We start from the raw sequence: 21,606 nt of genomic DNA, 5'->3' as shown, positions 1-21,606 counted from the left end.
AACAATGAACTCAACGGTTTTCTTGGCCACATATTATACGAAAACATATACATATTTAGAACAGAATAAACAGCAGTACTACAAAAAGGAGGTATATTTCTGTACCACAGAAGTTAAAAGAGTTAGCTCAAACTTAAGACAACACTAATCAATACCTATTCAGGTAAACAGTGTTTTAATTTGACATGCAAGAGAAAAATTTTGTTCACGTTTCTGTCAAAAAAAATATTTGTCTTCTTTTTAGAATGTATTTTCATTCTGACGTCATAACGTCTGCAGCGGTTGCCATTTTGTTCGGAATCGATCAGTTGAGACTTCATAGTTTTTAAGTTTGGTTGAGGCTGTTATTTTTGTTTACCAGTTTCCGCCTGTAAGGTAATTAACGGGAGCATTTTTTGCTTCAATGAGTTTCATTACAGAAGTAAGTAACTAATATTAACTTTTACATATATTATAAACATATTAGACTATTAGTAGTTTCGTTTTCCCTATATTTTACTAAGTACTACTACAAACGAAATAAATTTAGAAGCTCAACAACTTGAACAAGACAATACTGAAAATTGAAATAAGTTATGTTAAAGAAAAATTAAAGGTAAAGTATAATGAAATTTGTGTTTGCAGTACAAGTTTATAAATTTTAGTGTTTTAGACAAAAACAACTTGTCGATGACTTTGCTGTCTAGAGTTATACTGTCAGTGTAATGTATACCGTGTGTGAATATGATGTTAAATGTTATTGTTATATTGATAAATTATGTGTGATGTTACTTTCTCAAATATTTTTAAAAATACAACACGATACCCTGTCACTGTCGGTTCTAAGTAATGTTACAAATGTATAATTAAGGAATCCAAAATAGTAACAGTAATATTCGATTCAGTAGTTATGTTTACTCCACTAGTCTAAACCCTAATCTAAGATCCTTAATTTCGTTTTAGTAATACTCTTAGTACTAGAATTAGTGTGTGATACTGATGCAGTAATTGTGATTCAAAATCCAAGAAACACTTGTATGATTTAAGCTTGGGAGTGTCTAGAGCAAAATCTTTTGTTTGTAATTAGCATGTCGTTTTTTTAATTTTTAGGTCAACTTAAATCTACCATTAAATGAGTAAAAATAAAAGTGTAAAAAATGAACACAATAGTGCCTATATAATTATCATTAAATGTATATGTACTACATGGTTAAATGTAGGATATCTGTTTAGGCTTAACAGTAAATTGTAATGTTATCAAAAATGGCGTTGGACAGTTCTGTAGTTTTAAATATATGTTCAGGTATTCATTTACAGTTGTAGACTGTAAACTCAAATTGAAAACAAAACAAGCTAACTTTTCCTTGATTTGAATGTAAGCATTATAAAAAATTGAGTTTAAATTTCTGAGCATTTGTTGAAACATAGCCAAATGCATCCATTGAATTAATTAATAATCAGCAGGCTATTTTTTTTGTTGAGATCTGACATGTTAGAGATTTATTCAGAGCAAAGGAAATATTGTTAGATAAGATGCCTAAACAAAGTATGTAAATACTGTAGATTTAAAAAAATATAGTGAAACAATTTGAGACTGTTTTATTTATGTAAGACAATGCTCATGATTAAAGATTGTAAATGAGAGGTGTTAAAAAACTACAAACATTTGTAATTAAAATAAGAAACAGTTGAATTATTAGCTTTTGATAGCTATGATATTTTTCTCTTTGTTAATTTCAGTATTTCAGCAGTTGATTTATTTTTAACTTTCCCAAACTAACAGTAATATTCTGTTTTCAGTATATTTGTTGAGTAGCCTTATTAGGTGTTTTTTTTTTTAACTATGTCATTAGTGTATTCTAAATACATGTAGGATATTTCACTTTCTAATGTTTTGATAAATACCTTTTTTTCTCTAGAAGCCCCTTATTACCTTATTCTCTCTCTAATAGTATGTATTAATCAGAGAAAGTGATGACCATTATGATACTTCCCTGTTTGTGAAGAAAATCTTATACCTGTTCAGTGTAGCTTGAGTAGTTTTTATAAATAGTCAAGGAATTAGCAAGATTTCTTAATGTTAAGTGATACTGAATAATTAATACCTAGTTTCCAGAAATTGTGTTATGAAATGAACATGTATGGGCATATTTGTGAGGCTTAAGCAATATCACAAATGTGCATTTTACATTTTGACTGGTTAAGGAAAGGAAGAAGTAACTTTAAAAAATTACTGTATCAAGAAAAATAACTTGTGTTTTCACTGTTATGCTGCTTATATAATCAGTTATACTCTTAAAATGAATTGAAATGATATTTTAAATTTTATTATGTAGTTCAGTTAATAGGTGTGAAAGTATAAAATTGGAAATGGTTACATTTCTGTGCAGGTATGACTTGCAAGAATCAATTATGTTATAATTTTTTGTGATGTACATCTGTATTTATCTGGTTGAACTTATATTCACCTTTTTCATATTTTATATAATAATATAATTCAGCATGTTTATTTGATATGATCTTTTTGAAAGGAACTGTAGAAATGTTGAATATGGGATAAATACAAGGAACTAACATCTGTTCTCAGTGTTAGTAATGCTAAAGATAGGTGAATAATTGTTTTCATATAATTTATATTGATCACCATTTTAAGTTAGGTTTTAATTTTAAAATACTTGATTGGCAACTTATGCTGCATATAGAATAAACTAGTAGAAAGATGTATAAATGTTTAAAAATGTAATTATAAAATGAAAAAAAGTTTTATATAGACAGTGAATAGTAAAAATGCCTCATAGATTTACATTAGTATATTTTTATTTTGTTGTAAGGTTAGAAAGAGAATACATCACCTGTTGATGGAGTTGTTTTTAAGGGTGGAAGGAGAGTATTGCCAGGCACAACACAAGTAAACCTTCTGCCTATGCTAGTTTTGTATAGACAACTAGTCCATTCTGCTTGTGGTAGCTGTATGGGGTAAATAGTGACTAAAGCTTCGGCACACCAGCAGCAACGAAGACATCAGATACTGAAAGAGGAAAGCTGTAAGCATTGAGAGAGTAACTTGAGAGCTCTTGATTTCTCGTGCTTAGTATTTTATTACTTGAGGTGGCAAATTGACATTTGCTATTGTTTTGATTGTCTTCATTTTTCTTTTTTAAACCCTAAGAAACAGAGTTTCTTTGTTTTCTATTGTGTAATGGACATTATGAAACAAAAAACAATGCGACCAGCTCCATCAGAAATTACTTTCAAAAACATGCGGTTTCTTATTACGGACCGACCAACAGACTCAACTGTTCCCAGTTTCTTGGAGGTAAGTTTTTTTATATACAAATAAACATGTGCACCACTCTAATTTTATAAGACACCTACTAAATGACTGTTTGTCTTTGACTATAAAAGCAAAACAGTATTGTTTGTATTATGTTGTCAAAGATTTGGAATGTTAGAAATAATTTTTTTCCATAGAAAAGTACAGTTTAACATTTGTAGTGATATAGTTTATTCATTTATATTTATTTTTTTAAGAATTGTGCTTGTAACAACTATTATATGAAAAGAATTATACACTATGGGTATTATTTATTTTGAAAGTGAGGCTTGATAAAGTATGAGTAATTCTTATTTATAAATAATGTAAATTATTAAAGTACAGTGCAATGTATTTATTCAAGGCATTTTGTAAAATGTTCAACAATACTTATTTGCCTCAGTATAGAAATGCACTTCACAAACTCCTACTTATATCCCTCCCTCCCTCTAAATATTTCTTATGAAGGAAGGGGGTAAGGGTGAATAGATGTTATGGTGTTAGAGAATAGTGAGTTAGCCCAACCTAAATGCTAAAGGTGGCAATAAGAAGGTTAAAAAACTAGATAAACAAATTAACTTCTTTTTCATTCATGAGACCACTTAACAGTACTTTATTGTTATCTCTTTTTCATTCATGAGATCACTTATTAGTACTTTTTTGTTATCTCTGCAATGTTAATAACTTTTCCATTAAACCATACACAATTTTATTAACTTTTAAAAATGTATAAATATGCATTTCATTAATTTGTGAAAGGTATAATGGAAAGGTATCCAGTTAACACTTAGAGAACCAATTTTCTATGGAGTTTAGAACAATGGAGGCCTTGATTTAAATGGTAAAAAAAATTTAAATATTACTAATATTTGAAGAATAAAACATGAATATTTACTGTTGATATTGTAGACATGATTCCTAATAATAAATTTTTTACAGAATAAGTCTGCTTTTGAAGTTGAAAGTTAAGATTGAAATGGAAATGTGCCTGATCAAAAATGTGGCAATAGATAACAAAACAATACTTCTTAAACAGTACTAAAAAATCATTTACTAACAATTCTGTCATAAATAACATAATGCCTTGTCATTCATTGCTTTTCAACATGCTATACATTCTTTTATAACCACAATGAATATATGAATGCTATTAAAGGAATCTGTGTTTTAGTGAAACGAAGAAATTTAAACATTTGAAAGAAAACATTTTCTCTGGAAGGTGTAAAATACTTGAGCACAACATCTCATACTGTATGTTTTAAACAATTGCATCAATCATACATGAAATTGTTCCTGCATCTTACATGTAGGCTAACAAATTGCAGTGCATTTGAAAATGTTACACTACTTTGAAAATTTCTTGCAGATTAATTACTGAAACCATAAAAATGTGTATAAAAAATTTTAAAATACTATTTCTCATTTTATAAGCTTAATGAGGTATGTGAATACTACCATGCTCAAATGTTTAATAATAATTCAGGTTAAAATGGAAAAATAAATACCCTGAAAATGATGTAAGAAAAAAACTGTATGAAAATAAAATTAATGTAAAAGTTTCATTGCCTAAACATTAATACCTTTAAGGATTCATAATGTAGTATACATTATAAGCAGCATACAGTATAATGATGTTAAGCAAACCATAGATGCTGTTTAGGTAACTGATTTCTGACAAATAACAAAGGAACAAATAGGATATAATGTGTAAAAAGCACTAATGCCAAATGGAATGTGCATTAATTCAATTAAACAGGGTAAATATATTTATGAAAACGTTTAAAACAGTAAATTAAACGTGTTTTAATATTACAAAATATAAAGCTCTAACAATTAAAAAGTAATGGTGTGAAGTAGAAAATTTAATAATTAGCCATACGTAGCTTCCTAGTGTCAAAGTTGGAAAACATGCTCAAATACTGATAAATATACTGAATTACAAAAACATTTTTTTTAAATACTCATTTAGAAACTGTTTATGCAGTTAAAATAATTAATATTTTATGCAAAGATTTTTGTAGGTTCTCTGGAAAAAAAATATCACTTAGAATTTGTTTTTCTAAAACAGTGAGGCAAAACAGAGACTTTACCAAAATAATCTTAAACCAGTTCATGAAGCTTTTCTAAACACTCTTTCAGAAAATTTAAGAATTATTAATTATTAAATATCAGCTTGAAAAGTTTTTTTCAAAGTTACTTTTCATAACAATATCTACACTATGCTCACAATAGTCACATTACTAAGTCTGTACAGAAAATTCTTTTCTAAATCCTTCTTCGTGTGCTACTTTTTATTATATTAAACAAGAGTTCATGTAAGCAGTGCTTCAGTTATTAGGAATTTCTCCTCATGTCAGTAATGTTTAAATGATAGCCATCAACTCTTTAGTAATTTTTATTATTGTAGGGTTATAATTACCAGAGTCTTAAACCTTACTTTTTTAAAATGCCATTTTTTCTAGCAATAACATCTTTAACAATAACAGTTAAATAATTCTCTTCTCCACCTATAAGAGCATTAGATAGGTGTGGATCTTCCTCAGTATTAAAAGGGCTGAACATAGCCCGTTGGTTTGTGTGGTATAGATTTGAGGTCTTGTGGCTCATACCTCATTATGACCAGAATTAAATTGTGTAGGTTTGAACATTTGATTAATCAAAAAAATTGGTTAAATATATTTGTTTTTTTACCTTACCTTCATATATACATTAAATGTTTTGACTCGTTGATTTCAGGGTTCTCTGAATGAATACAGTTTAGACAAGTAATGGATAATTTTAACCCCAGGCATATGCCACACCAGCTTTTAACAGATTTGTTGAAACTTTTTAGCCTCCATATAGATGTTTCATACACACATGTATACAAATTAGTTCATTTTACACTGTAATCTAACAGTGATAATTTTGAATTTTGTGCCAAGTTTGTTATCATGGAGTACATGTAATTGATTGTGATATTGTTGACTGCTTGATGAATTATAGCACTTATGGTTGTTTCTTATCTAAATATGTTAGAGAGGCTGTTTAAATTGTATTTAGATTTTATTATTATAGTTTAATTAATTATGTATTATTTTTGGTTTAAAATCCATAATTAAAAGGTTTAAACATATTTTTAAATATACATCATACCTTGCATCCATTCTCAAGGCTTACGACATTACGTGCTGAAAGAAAATTTACTAAAATGTAACACAGGTCTTCCAAAGAAACTGTAAAATGCTTCTAGGGCACCATTTACTTTTGTCAAATTTAGTACGCAATAAAGGAAAAGAAAAGAAAGCTTTAAAAATTAAAACAATTAAATTGAAAAGGAAGAGGCTTGAAATTATAAATTTGACAGAAGGAAAATCTTTAGATATTTTACAAAAAATTGAAAAAAAAGATGTGTATATTTTTATTCTATTTCCTAATTTTAATTATGACATTTTGTATGTTGATGATAATAGCTATCATCCTTATGATACACAATAATAATTGTGAATTATTATTAGATTTCAGGTTAAAAATGTGTAAAAATTTTTAAGAATTTGTTTTTCTGAAACCATGAATGGTTTATAAAATTATAAAGTATAAAATTTAAATTTTATAATTTAAAAGGATTAAATAATAACTTTAATTATCTAAGTTTTTTTAGATAATTAAAAAACTAATTTTCTATTAAATTTATGATATAATAGAAAAAATGAAAAATATAAATATTTACTGTAAAATACTTTTTATCCTTTCAGGATGTGCTAGAGATTATGCTAGTGTAATATGAAGCATTTTTATACTTGAAATGAAAATCATCTTACAATTTAACTATTTTAACAAAAGCATCCAAAAAATGAATAATGGTTTTATTAAAAAGACATAATTAAAATCTTGTTCTTTGATATACAAAGATATACAAAACAATCAATAGTTTTTGTTTTTATAACTGAACACACAGTGATTTTAAAATCTTTTAATATGGTGGAAACTTGACTGTAAATGAAATGGAGACTGTTTGGCCTAAAAATTGATAAAAAAGAAAATAATCTTGGTTATTACTTCAGTATATGTGATATTTAAAAAAAATTAATTTTATTACTAGTTTTTGACTTTTCCAAAGTAAATGGTCATTCTACCGTCTTACGAAACCTGAAATAGTACTCTGCCATTCGTGCTGTGGTTACATTATAAAAGTGATAAGCAGATTCCTCTATTTGGTGTGACAAGAGTTGGTGGTGAAGGGCATTCACTGTAGTCTATTACTTAAAAATAAACTAGTTTAAGAATTTTTTTGTATGGTTTTGGATATTATTGGAACCATTGGGAGGAAAAAATGATTTAACTCAGCAGTTATTTTCTTATGATGTTATGAAGCGCACAAAGTTTTCAAAATCACTGAATCATATCAGTATACACACACACACTAGATTTAGTGTCTAATTCGTGTTAGTTACAAATAGGTATTTCATTTTATTTTTTTAAGACTGTCATATCCAAATACATGTTCATAGTCTTAAAATGAAAGGATATGTGGAAGGAGGGGGAATTAATAAAAACAGATATGAGTGGTAAAAGTCTAGTGTCCCACATTTATAACTTCCATTTTCAAACAGTTGTGTAAATGTAGTTGTTAGTGAAACAGAAAGGGAATAAAAAAAGTAAAACAAATGTATATTTTTTCTGCTCCATTATTATTTTATTATGATTACATAATATTTAACAGACATAATAAAATTTTAAATATCTTTTAAAAATAATAAATGAACCCCTTCTTCAAGTTAAAAAAATTCGAACTCTAATTTAGAATAATTTAATATCCAAGTAATCTAATATTTGTGTGCTAATTACCACAGTTGTAATTTAAGTAACCTATATTTAAAATAAAATGAATTTTTTATTAATTACTATAACAGCCATTAATACTTTTATATAAAGCTCCTTTTTTATTTTATTAACTTTGCTACTGAGTATTCTAAAAATATTTTTGAAAAATGTTTGCTTAAATTATATGATTAAAAGGATTATGTTACAAAGAAAATATTACTGTTTATTACAGGCTGTGAGAAATTGACATAGTTTTGCATGTAGATGAATGGTACTATTAAGCAAAGGAAATCCATAAATTTGGTAACTAAATTTTGTAGATTTATCAAAGATATTTATTTCAATTAAACAGTTTGTTTGTCTGACCAAACCAACTGTATACTGACAAACAGCAGCATGTAAGAATAATTAAATTTTATTAACGGAAAGAACATACTGTGTCTTTCAACTTAACATTGGTTTTTTTTTTTCATTAAGGATATATATTCAAAATTACTGTATACAGAAATAAGAGGCAAAGGAGTATAATATATAGAAATGTTATCACATGTCAGCAGTGAAATTTACAACAGGTTTATAAGACAAAGAAAAGGCCAGATCTGGTCAAGCAGGTACTTGAAAGCTAGGTGAATAAATTCAAACAACTTTTGTTGATGTCAATAGGGCCACTGACACAGTTTAGTAAGAAATAACCTGCACTGATAATTTTTGTTGTTTGTAAACTTTCTTATTTTACAGTTGATATAGTAAAACTTTTTATCCTAAAGTATGCAGTGGTGTATCATATATCATAGAATTTCATGTTTTTGTAAGTATACATATAACATAGTAATATGGTTATTAATACTGTGATTTTTCTAACTAATTACACCATTATTGTTTATATATTCATTAGGTGTCTACCTTTTCATGACTAGCTGCAGATAGTAAGTGACAATTTTAAATAAAATGTGAAATTTTTTCTGCAAGGTCATCAACTTTGATAGTCAAGTTGTTTTCTTTCAGGAAAATACGTGCTTTTTTCAGAATGAAGAGTGTGTTTACACTTTTCAACTTCCAATAACTATAGCCCACTATTTTCTGTAAATGAGAAATAATCCAAGTAAAACAGTTAAATGGTAATTATTAAAAATAGTGTTGGATAAATATATAATGTGTTGTCAAGTCAGTTTCTTGGATCAGAGCATATGTGCAAATATGATTTGTTTGTGCACTGTTTGAAATCATATTTTGTTCTTCCATGTGTTAATATGGGAAGTTGTATTTCTTTTGTTTGTAAGCAAAGGAGACTGACAGCAATGGGTGCATCTAGCAAAAAAATGAAGCTCAGGTTTGCTAAATTGCTACAGAGATTTTTTTTGCTGGATGCCATCATTCCTTTCATTGTTCTGAATGCAAGAAAAGACTACTGCCAAAGTGAGTGCTTTTTCACAGTTGTCATTCCTGTATGAAGTGTCAAATGGGAAACACTTGGTTCAAAATTGATTTATTTGATGTAGTACAATACAATCATGCACATATGTGATGACAACAAGAAAAAAGTGTGTGTGTGTATGTATAAACTGAACAACAACAAGCGTATATTCACATACATTCCTCTTTTTCATGTGCATTCTTTATATTCCTGCTGCTTTCTTCAAAATATTTTTTCTGATCAGTTGATAGAGGAAGTATAATTTATTTTTCATGAAATTCTATCACATAAAGAAACATTTTTGTTCCTACATTTGTTTTCAAGATTGAATGTGTGAAGACTGAAAGATCTATGTTTATCAGTATGGAAATTTCAAAAAAGGTGGTTTTTCCTACAATGTACTCTTGAAGAGAAGGATTCTGGTGTATAATTTTTTTCTATCACTCACTGTTAGAAAGCACAGAATATTACAGATATTAAGGCATTATTTATTTATTCATATATATATTTAATATACCTGTACATAGTATGTGTTTTGGTCACCTGGAAATGATAACATGTTTTTTTTTTATATATTCAGATAACTTATTTTAAGAGTTTTTAATAAATGTTAATGTAATACACCATAATGTTTAATAGATAAAATAACAGTTGTTGTTTTGTCTTTATAATAAAATTACTGTGTATTATTTTTTTGGTTTTGTGTAGACAACAGTATGTTACTTAATGTGATAGAAAAATTATCACTGAATGAGTGATGAAAAGAATATAAATAATAACAATGACTTGTTAAATAAAACAAAAAAATAATAATTGTCAACTTAGCCACCATGTCTTCAGTAGCAGAAGGTTGAAAAAAGCTTTGGAAAAACAATTTTTGAAAATGAGTCCAATTTTCATGCATAAACATGTTCAGTAAGTTATACTTGTTGAGCAAGTAGCTCACTAATTTTACATGCCCAAATTTGTGGTCATTCATTAATATCAATCTTGTACAATATTAAGATAGGTAAGACATCATTTAAGGCATTATTCTGTATTGTTTTGGTCTCCATATAACAGGAATAATATTAATGTACAAGATAGTGCAGAATTGGACTTCTGTGATTATACCTGAGTTAAAAAAAAATAGCACCATGAAGAAGCATAATGTCTTGAACCTAATTTCACTGCAGTACAGAGTTGGCTTGATCAGCCCTCATATTAGTAACTTGTACTGTTCAGAACTTAAGAGTTCATTTACTGAATCAGTCATTAATTTTGTTTTTTAATGGTACAGCACTTAGTATAACAAATTGACTCAAGAGGATGGGGTTAATACACATGTTTTTTGTAAAATATATAGGAAATGATTGATTTCACATACTTAGGATTGTTGGCAATATTAATGGTATTTTTAAAATTTTTTTATGCAACTTGTATATGCTATTAAGGACCTGTAACCAACAAAATCTTGGAACCCAAAAGCAATGTAGTTTATAAATAATTTATAAAAATGTGTTTGTAAGTATGGTGTGGTGCATATAAACCCTCATTATTTATTCTAGGTTAATATGTTTATAATTGTTAGGGCTCATACAAGCTGTTTATAACTAGTCTGTTAGAGTAGCAAAATAAGGCTAAGATTTTACTAGCTTGAACATTATGGTAAGATATTTCAGTTTAATAACCAAAATGCTTTTTTTTTCCAGAAATTATTTTTATCATTAGGTCTGTAGGTTTTTCTGATATGGTTTTTGTTGTTGGTAGATATGTTGTAGATTTGTTTTGATTCAGTACATTATGTGTATTTGACAGATACCCTTTAACTTGGTGCTTTGGGTAGTTTTTTTTTATTCTAATAAATTGTGTTTTCCTGTTACCTTGCCTCTCTTTTTTTATTTACACTGCATGTTGTTAACTATTTTTATATGTATACTGATCCTGTATAATTCAAATAGCTTAAAAATCACCATGAATTACACATTCATTAAATTTCTTTAAATTATTTATTTATATATAATTATATATTTAAAATATATATCTGGTGATGACCAAAGAAGGTCGAAATGTTGTATGCTCCTCTATTAGTGCTTTCTCTACCTATATCAGCCATTATTAAATGTATAATTTTCTCTACAAGTAGGTTTTCTCGTCATCGCGGATTTAATACTTTCTTTAAATTATTCAAGTCTTCAGTGTATTTTGAAAAACCCACCTTTCATGTAAAGTTACATGCTTGAACTTATTATTTTTCCTTTCTGAAGGATAATATCTGAAAGTATATTTTTGATAAATAAAATTAGTCTGAACATACAACTTCAAAAAAGTAAACAGATTAACTATAGGTTTTATTAATGCAAGTGCCTAATAGAAGTATAGTACATATAAAAAAATTTCCACACTACTATGTAGTGTGTGTTGTCTTTGATTTAGGTATTCACATTCATTGTTTTGTTTTTTATAAGGATTTTTCTTGAATAAAAGCTCTTATATTTTATCTTAGAGAAAACTGTTATTAAATTTTGGATAGAATAAAATTTACTTGTACATGCAAATCAAATAATGTTGTGTGCTAAGTAAACTAATTTACCTGGTTTTTCATTCTTCACTATGTTAGTATCTCAGTTATTTCTATTCACTCCTTTCAACTTTGAAATTTTGTTTTTTTTCTCAGAAGATGAACTGTAGATTAAAGGTTGAGGAAAAGGTTTAAGAAAACAGTGAAAAATCTTTGATTCCTTTTTTCACTTCTTTTTCTTCAGTATTATACCAACAATAAGAATATATTTATAATATTATTCTGTAATTGATTTTTAATCTTGTTTTACAAATTCTAGAAGTGGTTAAAGGTATTTTGGAATTCAGCTTATGTGTTTTCTTTTTTCATTTTCCAGGAATTGAAGAAGCATAATGTTAAGGATGTTGTGAGGGTTTGTGAAGCCACCTATGAGACTGATTTATTAGAACAGGAGGGTATTAAAGTGCATGTAAGTTAAATATACTTAGTTTAGAAATAGTATATGCCCAATTGATCATTTGCTTTGTAATTGCAGTGCTTTTTATTCTCTTTCAAGTCTTAGTGTAAAATACTGTATAATATGTATTAAAAGATTCTGTGGTTTTGAATATAATTCAGTCAAACCTTTAAGGTTACACATGATAAAAAGATTTTCTGAGAAAGAAAGAATCAGTTGTCTGTTTTGAGCTATCCCTTCTGGAATTTCAGTATTTTGTTCTTTCACCATGTCATCGTATAATATTATTAACACCATTACTTTTCAAAATAAAATCATCCTTAGACATCATACATGTGTATAACTTTAAAACTTGTTATTTAAAGTCTTTTATCTGAAGTTTTTTGAATAAGTATATAGGCATTTTGTGCCATCAGTTCCTTCAACAGTATACATAAGTTGCACAAAACGAAAGATGATTGGATTAGTAATACACGTAACTATTAGAAAAACAAAACATCAAAGCATTTAACATTCCCTGAGAGTAAAATTCTAACATTGAATTTTAAAAAATACAGAAGAGGCAAATGTTTTCAAAATAATGATTGAAATTTATTTAATACAGATATTTGATCTATTTTATACATAAAATATATTTAAAAATCAAATATTTTAAATTTGGGTTGACTTCAGTGTACTTTAAATAAAAAAATTAGTGATTTTTTTGAAAATATAATATGGTACTTGTATCCTCCTAAGAAGAAAGAAGAATGAAATAGAACTGATGTGATCCTTGTAATTTCAATACAAGATTTATTGATTTTAACTAACCACTCTTTTCCACTTCTCAGTTGCCATGTTATAATATAATTGCTTTCATTTCAGGTTTGAGAAATTATAGATTAGTGATCTAAACCTGTAACGAAAGCTGTTTTCTGTTCAGCTGTATTATCTGATAAAGTTTCCATTTCAGCAGAGACTTACATACAGATAAAAGTTAAGACACTGAAATTGCACTCTGAGAGTCACAGGTGTGAATTTCATTTTTGAATGTTCTTGCCCTTCTAGCTGTGTGAGCAATTTAATGTTGTGGTTAATCCTACTATTTACTGAGAATAGCTCAAGAGTTGGCAGTGGGTGGCATTAACTAGTTTGCCCTGACTAGTCTGTCACTTTAAACTTAGGAACAACTAGCAGAGTCAGCTGTGCACAAAACTTAAAACAGTACAAACAACTGCATAAAGGTTGCAACAGAGTTATAAAAGCTTAGGCTGGTGATAAGATGCTACTAGAAGAGATGTTTGAAAACATCTGAATTTTTTGTAAAGGCTTGTAAGAAACTTTCTTTATAATTGTATACATGAGTTAAATTTTGATGGTGTGGTGTTTTACAGAAAGAATTTTTTTTGTGTGGAACAAGCTGAAGTAAGATTAGTTGGATAATTTTAAAATTATTCATGTGAAAGTTCCTTTTGCTGGTAAGGCTATTTTTATATAGGCCTTACTGGCCTAAGTAACTGCTTGAATGAGCAAAGATAATATTAAAAAAAGAAATTAAAAAATGTATATAAATGAATGTTAAAGGTGTTTAAAGCTTGTAAATATATTAAAACCTGGCTAACAGTTCTGAAAAAAAAACTTGATTATAGTTGTGTTATAGTGAAACTATTTATTGTGCACTAGTAATCATAAGCACTGTGAAACTGCATGCAGTATGTGTCAAATTCAGCTTCCTAAACAGATAAAAGAATGTAGGACAACAATAAATTAGTAACTAAAATTTGTCAAAAAGGTAAGACTTTTAAACTGCTTCTTTAAAATAGACATAATAAAATCTCTTCAAAGCTACAAATTTATACAAATATACACACAGACACAAAACTTATCCTTGATGAAGAATGACCTACCTTTTAAAGGTGTTTTGGTTGTAGGATTTCTCATTTTTCTTTTTATTGATTTTTTTAACCTATGTACTTTCTTGACATCATGATAATCGAGAAACAAGATATGTGATCAGCAGAACCTACATAATCCCTATAAAGATCATCTCAAGTTCCATCTTTGGATTTTGTACAGAATGCTAGTGTAAGAAAAGCAAAGAAAACACAAAACAGTACAGCAGCTCATTCACAAATTTATTTATGTTATATATATGCATATCTTTTTAAATGTAACAGTGATGATCTTTATAGCTCTCCAGGACTGGAAAGGGCCAACTTCAGTGGTTTTTGTATTTACCTGTTAGTCTTCCTGGCAAGTTATGATAATTAACAATTATGCTACAGAAAGTCCTTTACAACTTGTATTACTGTAGTTTTTTTCTTAATGTTGTAGACTAGATGTGAACATTGGTTTTATGCTATTTAAGTTGTGTCTTTTTTTAAACTTTTTTGTTTTATCTTAATTTCCTTTTATGAATTTTACTAAATTTACTTTTAACTTTTTCCCGGATGTTTGGCACAGATAGCCTAGTTTGTGCCATAAAACACTAAATCAACCAACCAACTTTATAACTCTGTAAGCCTTCTTTACTTCTAGAAAAATCTGTTAGTGTAAAGCAACTGTAAAGATAATTCAGAGCTATAAATTTAAAACACCAGTGTGGTTTGTATTCTAAAATGAGTCTCATTTTTCCTTGTTTTATTTTTGTTATTTACATTTTGCAAGAAAAGAATTTTTGATGATTACCCATTACAAGTTCTTAAAAATTTGTTATAGTACAGAGTAATCCTAAGATACCTTGCTAATTTTATATGAGACGAATATAACTATTAACACAAACATAATTACTGTAACAGAACACTTAGCTCATCAGTAATGTCAGTTAAAGCATTTGGCTATTAACAGTGTTTTAAGCTACCATGTGTCTTACAACAACTTCATTGAACTTTTCAGTTCTCTTAAATGCCTTGTGTTACTCTGTCCCAAGATCTCAGTGGTTATCTGCTTGAAACACTAGGTAATTCTATCCATTATTTCTTTGATAGTCCATATTGTTTTGGCACAAATTTGTCCTTAATATAACACAATAAGATAACATTCAGTAGGAGTAAAAGGAGACCACTTCATTGTGCCATCTCTTCCTATCTAACTTGCATATGTCACTTAAACATTCCTGGTCCACCCTCAACATAGGTGAGGGTGTTTGTTTTGCTGGAACTGAACCTTATGAAAAGGTATTCCAATAAAAAAAAAAGTGGTTGGAATAGAGAACTTTAGCAAAAGTATGAGGTAATCCTCACTATTGACAGTGTTATGTGGAAAGAATAATGGAAATCTACTGTCTCTCAAGCAGATAATATGAACTAATTGTAGAGGATTCCCCTGTATGCCCACACTCAGGAAGTGATCTCTGTTTCTCATATTATGCAGCTATATTGGCTGATACTGATGGACAGTTGAAATGTTGCCTCATCTTTACAGAGTAGCAGCAGCTCCATCTCTTCAAATTCTAACATGGCAATCATCTCAAGGAAATTTGTATCATTGAGTTGATTCAGAACCTGAATACACTAAGCTGACATGTTCAGATCATTGTGCAAAATTTGGAAAACAGTTCCATAGGATAATTTTAATTTGTAAATTACTCTTTGGATGAACTTTTGGGAGCTGTTCAGCATGACATCCTGCACCCATATGTAATGTTCTCTAGAGAGTTCATTATTTTGAGGTTCCCTGTTCAAACAATCCATGTAGTATGTAATTTATTCTTTTCCAAATATCTCTTGAAATAAATACTTCATGTGCAACTGAGCCATATACTTCTGTCCAAGCCATTACTTCTTTCCTACAGCCTTATTGAAGGAGCTGGCCTATTAGTATTTCACCTAAAAACAAAATGAAATATAGCTACTCAACAACTTTATATTCCTCCCTTAAGAAATTAGTGTATTTTATGATGTCCGAGTCTAGTTAGTAACAGATTTTTACTTACAAGCTAATTTAGCTGAACTCAAGTTTTAAAATTTTCTAATAACCAGAATTAAGTCTTTTCAAAAGGAAAACAGAAAGAAGGCAAAGGACATTACTTCAGAGATAAAGTGTAAAGAGATCCAAATGTACTGGAAAGAGTAAACGAATAATTATATCACATAGTTTAGAACTACCAAACTGAGTTAAGCTGTTGGTTGTAAGTGAAAATAAAGGTAAGCTAACTCAAATTTGATAGTTACTGTAACACAATGGTTTAAACCATTTTAATGTTTATTTGTATGTCAAACATGCATAAATTTATCTGCTTAACAAACTTGTGTTTGATATTTGTTTTGAAATTTAAAATACTTTGTAGACTAATTTTAAAACATTGTTTACATTCTCAGGAAAGCTTATCAGCTATTTGCTACATTCTGATTGGTAGATTTGTTTTCTTGGTTGTTTATTTATGGAGTTTACATTTGATTACTTGTATAACCAGAGAGATAGGAGGTATAATTTCACGTACTTTCTGCTGCTAGATGCATATATTAATTAGAGCAGGGGTTCCCAACCTTTTGGCACTCGCGACATGAAAATGTAATTGATGAAATAAAATTAATGTTATCCCAAGCTACTTCTAACAAGGCTACGCGACTCCCCTGCCAATGCTTTGCGACCCCTTGGGGGGTCATGACCCACGGGTTGGGAACCCCTGAATTAGAGTTATGTGATAAGTAGTATTTGATAATTGATCTTCGGGCTTTATAATCAGTTACATTCAACTAATTAATTATTCTCACACAAGATTTGGATAGTTGGAGTAATCGTAATCATACAGTAATGAAATGAAACTTTTGCTTATATGATATGGGGAAGAACTTTATTATTATGAGATGTGCAACCCCAAACTTCATGAAATTTTTGTTCTGAGTGCATGTAAACTTCCAATAGGGGTCATGATTTTTCTGTTTTGCTTCCATTTCCCATCACATAAAACTATTCTTTTACATTCAAATATTATTTATGTTATTTAAATGTTCATTAGATGGAGGTGTGGATTATTAAGATAAGCCTATAAAACAAAAAGTTCTAAGAATATAACATAATATTTTCTTATATAGACACACACAATAGTACTGTCTATAGTATAACCATGTGCCTACTTCATAGAGTTTGGATAGATCTTAACCCAAATTGGTATGGAGGTTCATTGGTCCATGTGGCGTTACACAAAATTTTTCAGTTTAGCATTTTACATTTTGCATGTTTTTGTATGGGCATTTGTTTTCTAATCACACCCCCATCCTGTAAGTGTATTTTCACCATATTTGGTATGTTTTGTGTGTTTTGCTGTTTTTGTGAACTATTTCTCATTTTTATCACAATTACATATAAGAGAGCAACTTTATGTCCTAAGATAACCTTTCATTAATCATGAATTTACACAACTTCTGTCCAAAGGATAGGTATTCCAGCTAGTAGTAGTAATTAGAAACACTGTGCTCCCTCTTGGCTTAGCTGTAAGTCTGAAGGCTTACAACACTAAAAACTGAGTTGCAGTACTATGGTGGGCATAACAGAGGTATTCCATTGTGTAACTTTCTGCTTAAGAACAAACAAAAACTAATTAGGATTATTTTATTTTTTATTAGGAGTGACTAACCAGTTAAGCTGAACAGCCTATAATTGATTAAAATAGTGGGAAATCAATGACAACATTTTGATTATTTAAATGGTTGAAATAAATGGAAACAGTAATTTTGATTGGCTATTTTAGCAATATCAATCACTCATATATTTGATTAAATTGTTTTTACATAAGAGTAATTGATGTTCATAGGTACAGCCTTTGCACCAGGAAAAATCACTTGTTATTACAGTGGAAGATTACTAATTTTACCAGTCAACACAAGATGAAATATTTATTTCCTGATACCTGTTCACTTTTAACTCTTAATAAACCAATATAAGCACAGTCATTATTGAGAAGAAAAATTGCATGTGAGAAATAATCTTTATTTAATGGCCATTATTTCCACATATATAGTTGTGTTGAAAAGATAATTCAATTGCCATCTACATGAATATCATTTACATTATTGTAATTAGTATGATAGTTTTGCAACAATTTCATTTAAGTGATTTATAAAATTATTTGTTAATCATCAACTGCAGAAGAGTGGTACTGTACTGTGATGCTTTTGATGCTAGTAATTTTTATTTACTTTGAACATAATCTTAGAAATAATTATATAGGACATGGTAAATTGTCACTTTTTCAGTACAACAGCAGCATCATTTGGTTTGAACTTGGTACTTACAAGCTAATAGTATAACATCACTTATAGCATTTCAGATTCCATCCAACAAAAGTATTTTATATAACAGACACTTTTTCTTAATGCATACTTTACTGTGAAAAATGTTTTTAAATTTTTTGACATTCTAGCACATTAATTCAAAACCACTGTGATCGATGTTACCACCATCATAATATTATGCTTAGGCATGTCTTTCATTTTTTATAATAAAATAGGAAGAACCTGCAGCCTGTTACCTCTGTTCAAATGCTGACCCACAGATTTAAAAAAAAAAAAAGATTGATGTTTTTATGTATGTCAGACTGACTAGCATCTTTCTCTGATAGTCAACTGCCTTTTAAACAGTCTCTGACTGATATTTACTGTTTTACAGAAATGCTGGGGTGATAAATTAATCAAGTAAACTTTCCACATCTAAATTACTAATGACTTTAAAAATTATCCACATTTAATCTGTAACATCACTAGAGTATTAATATTGTAAGTAGTAGTTTAGAGGTTTTGCTTGATTGTACCATTACTATTACAGTAACTATTTTGGTGTGGGTTGTCAAATCACTCTACAAATGTGCTTATCATTTATTAACCTCCTCAGTGTGGATGTCTGTACTTGGTGAGTGGATCTCTCAGAGAAGGCTCTATTTTGCAATTTACCTCCACTTGAATCTGATTGTCCACCCATGTGTTTGTTGTGAATTGTGACTTGTGAAGGGGAGGAGAGAATCCTGGTAGTTAATGAGTCCAACACCAGCACACCACTTTGGCCTTGAATTCCTGTAGACCGGTAGCATTGTAGTGCATCTCCCATAGGATTCCATGGTGGGTGAAGTTAGTGGATACTGAATCTTTCGTCTTTCATTATGGATCCCTAAACCCAACTAAAATTATAATATTAAAACATCATTGGTAAACAACCATTTTTTGAAGACTAGACAGAAGTCTTCATCTCCTACACCTGTACCTCATTTTTTATCAGACAAACATTTATGATAAATGTCTTCCTTTTTTTTTTTTATTGAGAAGGGATTGGAGGGGCTTGCTGGCATTCCTAAGTCAGTCAAGAAGCTATGTTCCAGGGATATTTTGGTTGAAACATCTAACCTCACACACACAGTGAGCTTTTCTTGAATTCAATATCCATTGAGGATATATCTGTTGAAGTTACTCCCCATGCTAATTTGAATTCCTCATAAGGAGTTATTATTGAGAACATCTTCAAGTCAGAGATTCTCACCGGCTTCTCCAACCATACAGTTTCTGTAGGGAGGCGTGTCTCCACTCGCAAGGACAGAATTATTCTGCCTGCTGATATTCTAATTCTGATGTTTACATCACCAGGTCCACTCACTGTTGTCACAGTGGGTTATCTGAAGTGTAAAGGTGGGGCCAGATGTTTCCAGTGTTAGCAATTGGGTCACTTGAAAGCATCATGTCATAGTTATTTGATGTGCTTGTTGTGGTGGCAAAGACCATGAGGCCTGTGAATGTGAACTAGCACTTCACTGTGTTACTTCTAATGGCTCTGACCCCTCTTACTTTCATTCTTGTCTTACTTTGAGAGAAGAGAAAGAGATACAGCATTTGAAAATAATTCATCAATATTTCTTATCCCAAGGCTTAAAAGTTATTGTTCCCATCTTCATCTTAGGCATATGTTACTTCACTACATTCCACTGCTACAGTGGATATGCAGACAGGTCCTTCCATGAAGAGTTGTTTGCCCTCAATAGATAAGTGAGTTGACAAGTCTCTTTTTCCATAATTCCTTTCATTGACATCCTGGGTTCACTTCCTTTGCCCCTGGATCTGATATCTGCTGGGATCCACCATCTTCACTCATGAGATATAGAATGATCATTTGTTCATGCCCTGAATTGGTGGAATCTCCATCTACTGACACAGACCTGCTCACTTGACCCAGGGCAAAATCCTTGGAGGTTGACAAGACCTTCTTCTAATAGAGAAAAAAAATGGCATGGTCATAAACCAAGGGGCTCTCTACCCAATTCTTTTCCACCTAAATAAAAATGGCCACTCTGATATAGTGGAATTGTTGAAGTTTCCATTATAATTGGAATGACATTAAGGCCTTGATTAATTTCTATCATCCTGTTTATTTTTCCTTACATGATACATTTCTGAAACATACTGATGTAGCCACCTTTCATCAGTTTTTTTTATGCCAAAAAGACAGGCTGTGTGATGAAAAGCATGCATTGAGGGGTTTTACTGCTTGTCAACCAGCACATTCCACTCCTGTCTTTGCCACTCAAAACACCTTTAGTGCCAGATACCATCTGTGTTTCCTTGGGTCATAACTTTATTCTTTGTTCTCTCTACCTGTCTTCTAAAGAGACCTATGATCAATCAGACTTTGATGCCATTTCCCTTTTTAACCCTGGAAGACTTTAAAGGTCACAATCTTCTCTTGGATGGTGCTGATTTTGATGGAAGTGATCACTTCATTGAGCATATGTTTTTGGATTACATCCTTTCTCTCTTCAATACTGGTTCTTATATTTATTTTCATGCATCTAGTCAATCTCTTACTGCCATTGATCTTTCTCTCTGTTCCCCTTCACTTTTCTCTCAATTTTCTTGGAGAGTTGACAGTGACTCAAGGGGAAGTGATTATTTTACTATTGTTTTGAAGGAGATTTCTATGGTTGTTTTTACCTGACCCACGTGCCTCTCTGTGGAAGTTGGACCAAGCCAATTGGCCATCTTTCACCACTCATTATCTGTCTGTCATTAATAGAGAACTGTGTGGTAGTAGGAAATGACTGTAGTGTCAAACCAGCTGTGCTTTAACTTTTTATGGGCTGTTGGCCTTTTTAATTTTATTTAGATCTTTTATCCAAATTTTGGACATTGTTTTGCTTTAATTTTTTTTATAGTACTTTTCCTTTTGCTGATTGTTTGACA

The 21,606-nt window shown here is 29.7% G+C and overlaps 1 protein-coding gene across 2 annotated transcripts in view; it reads left to right on the top strand.

Annotated features, from left to right (window-relative positions):
- The first annotated feature begins 260 nt into the window (after window positions 1–260).
- Window positions 261–21,606, top strand: part of LOC143249141 (protein tyrosine phosphatase type IVA 3-like) — a 36,528-nt gene continuing 15,182 nt past the window's right edge. Inside the window, exons 1-3 of one of the 2 annotated variants that reach the window (XM_076498522.1) lie at window positions 261–421; window positions 2,811–3,295; window positions 12,386–12,478. In XM_076498522.1, coding sequence (XP_076354637.1) covers window positions 3,179–3,295; window positions 12,386–12,478 — 210 coding nt within the window. In that variant the 5' untranslated portion in view covers window positions 261–421; window positions 2,811–3,178. Of the gene's footprint in view, window positions 596–2,810; window positions 3,296–12,385; window positions 12,479–21,606 lie in introns of both variants that reach the window. The other variant, XM_076498523.1, reaches the window with a different exon arrangement.

This window comes from Tachypleus tridentatus, chromosome 4 (genome assembly GCF_004210375.1).
Source record: "Tachypleus tridentatus isolate NWPU-2018 chromosome 4, ASM421037v1, whole genome shotgun sequence".
Lineage (NCBI taxonomy): Eukaryota > Metazoa > Arthropoda > Merostomata > Xiphosura > Limulidae > Tachypleus > Tachypleus tridentatus.
Note: the sequence above shows the minus strand (reverse complement) of the source record. Positions and strands in the feature narration are given on the sequence as shown.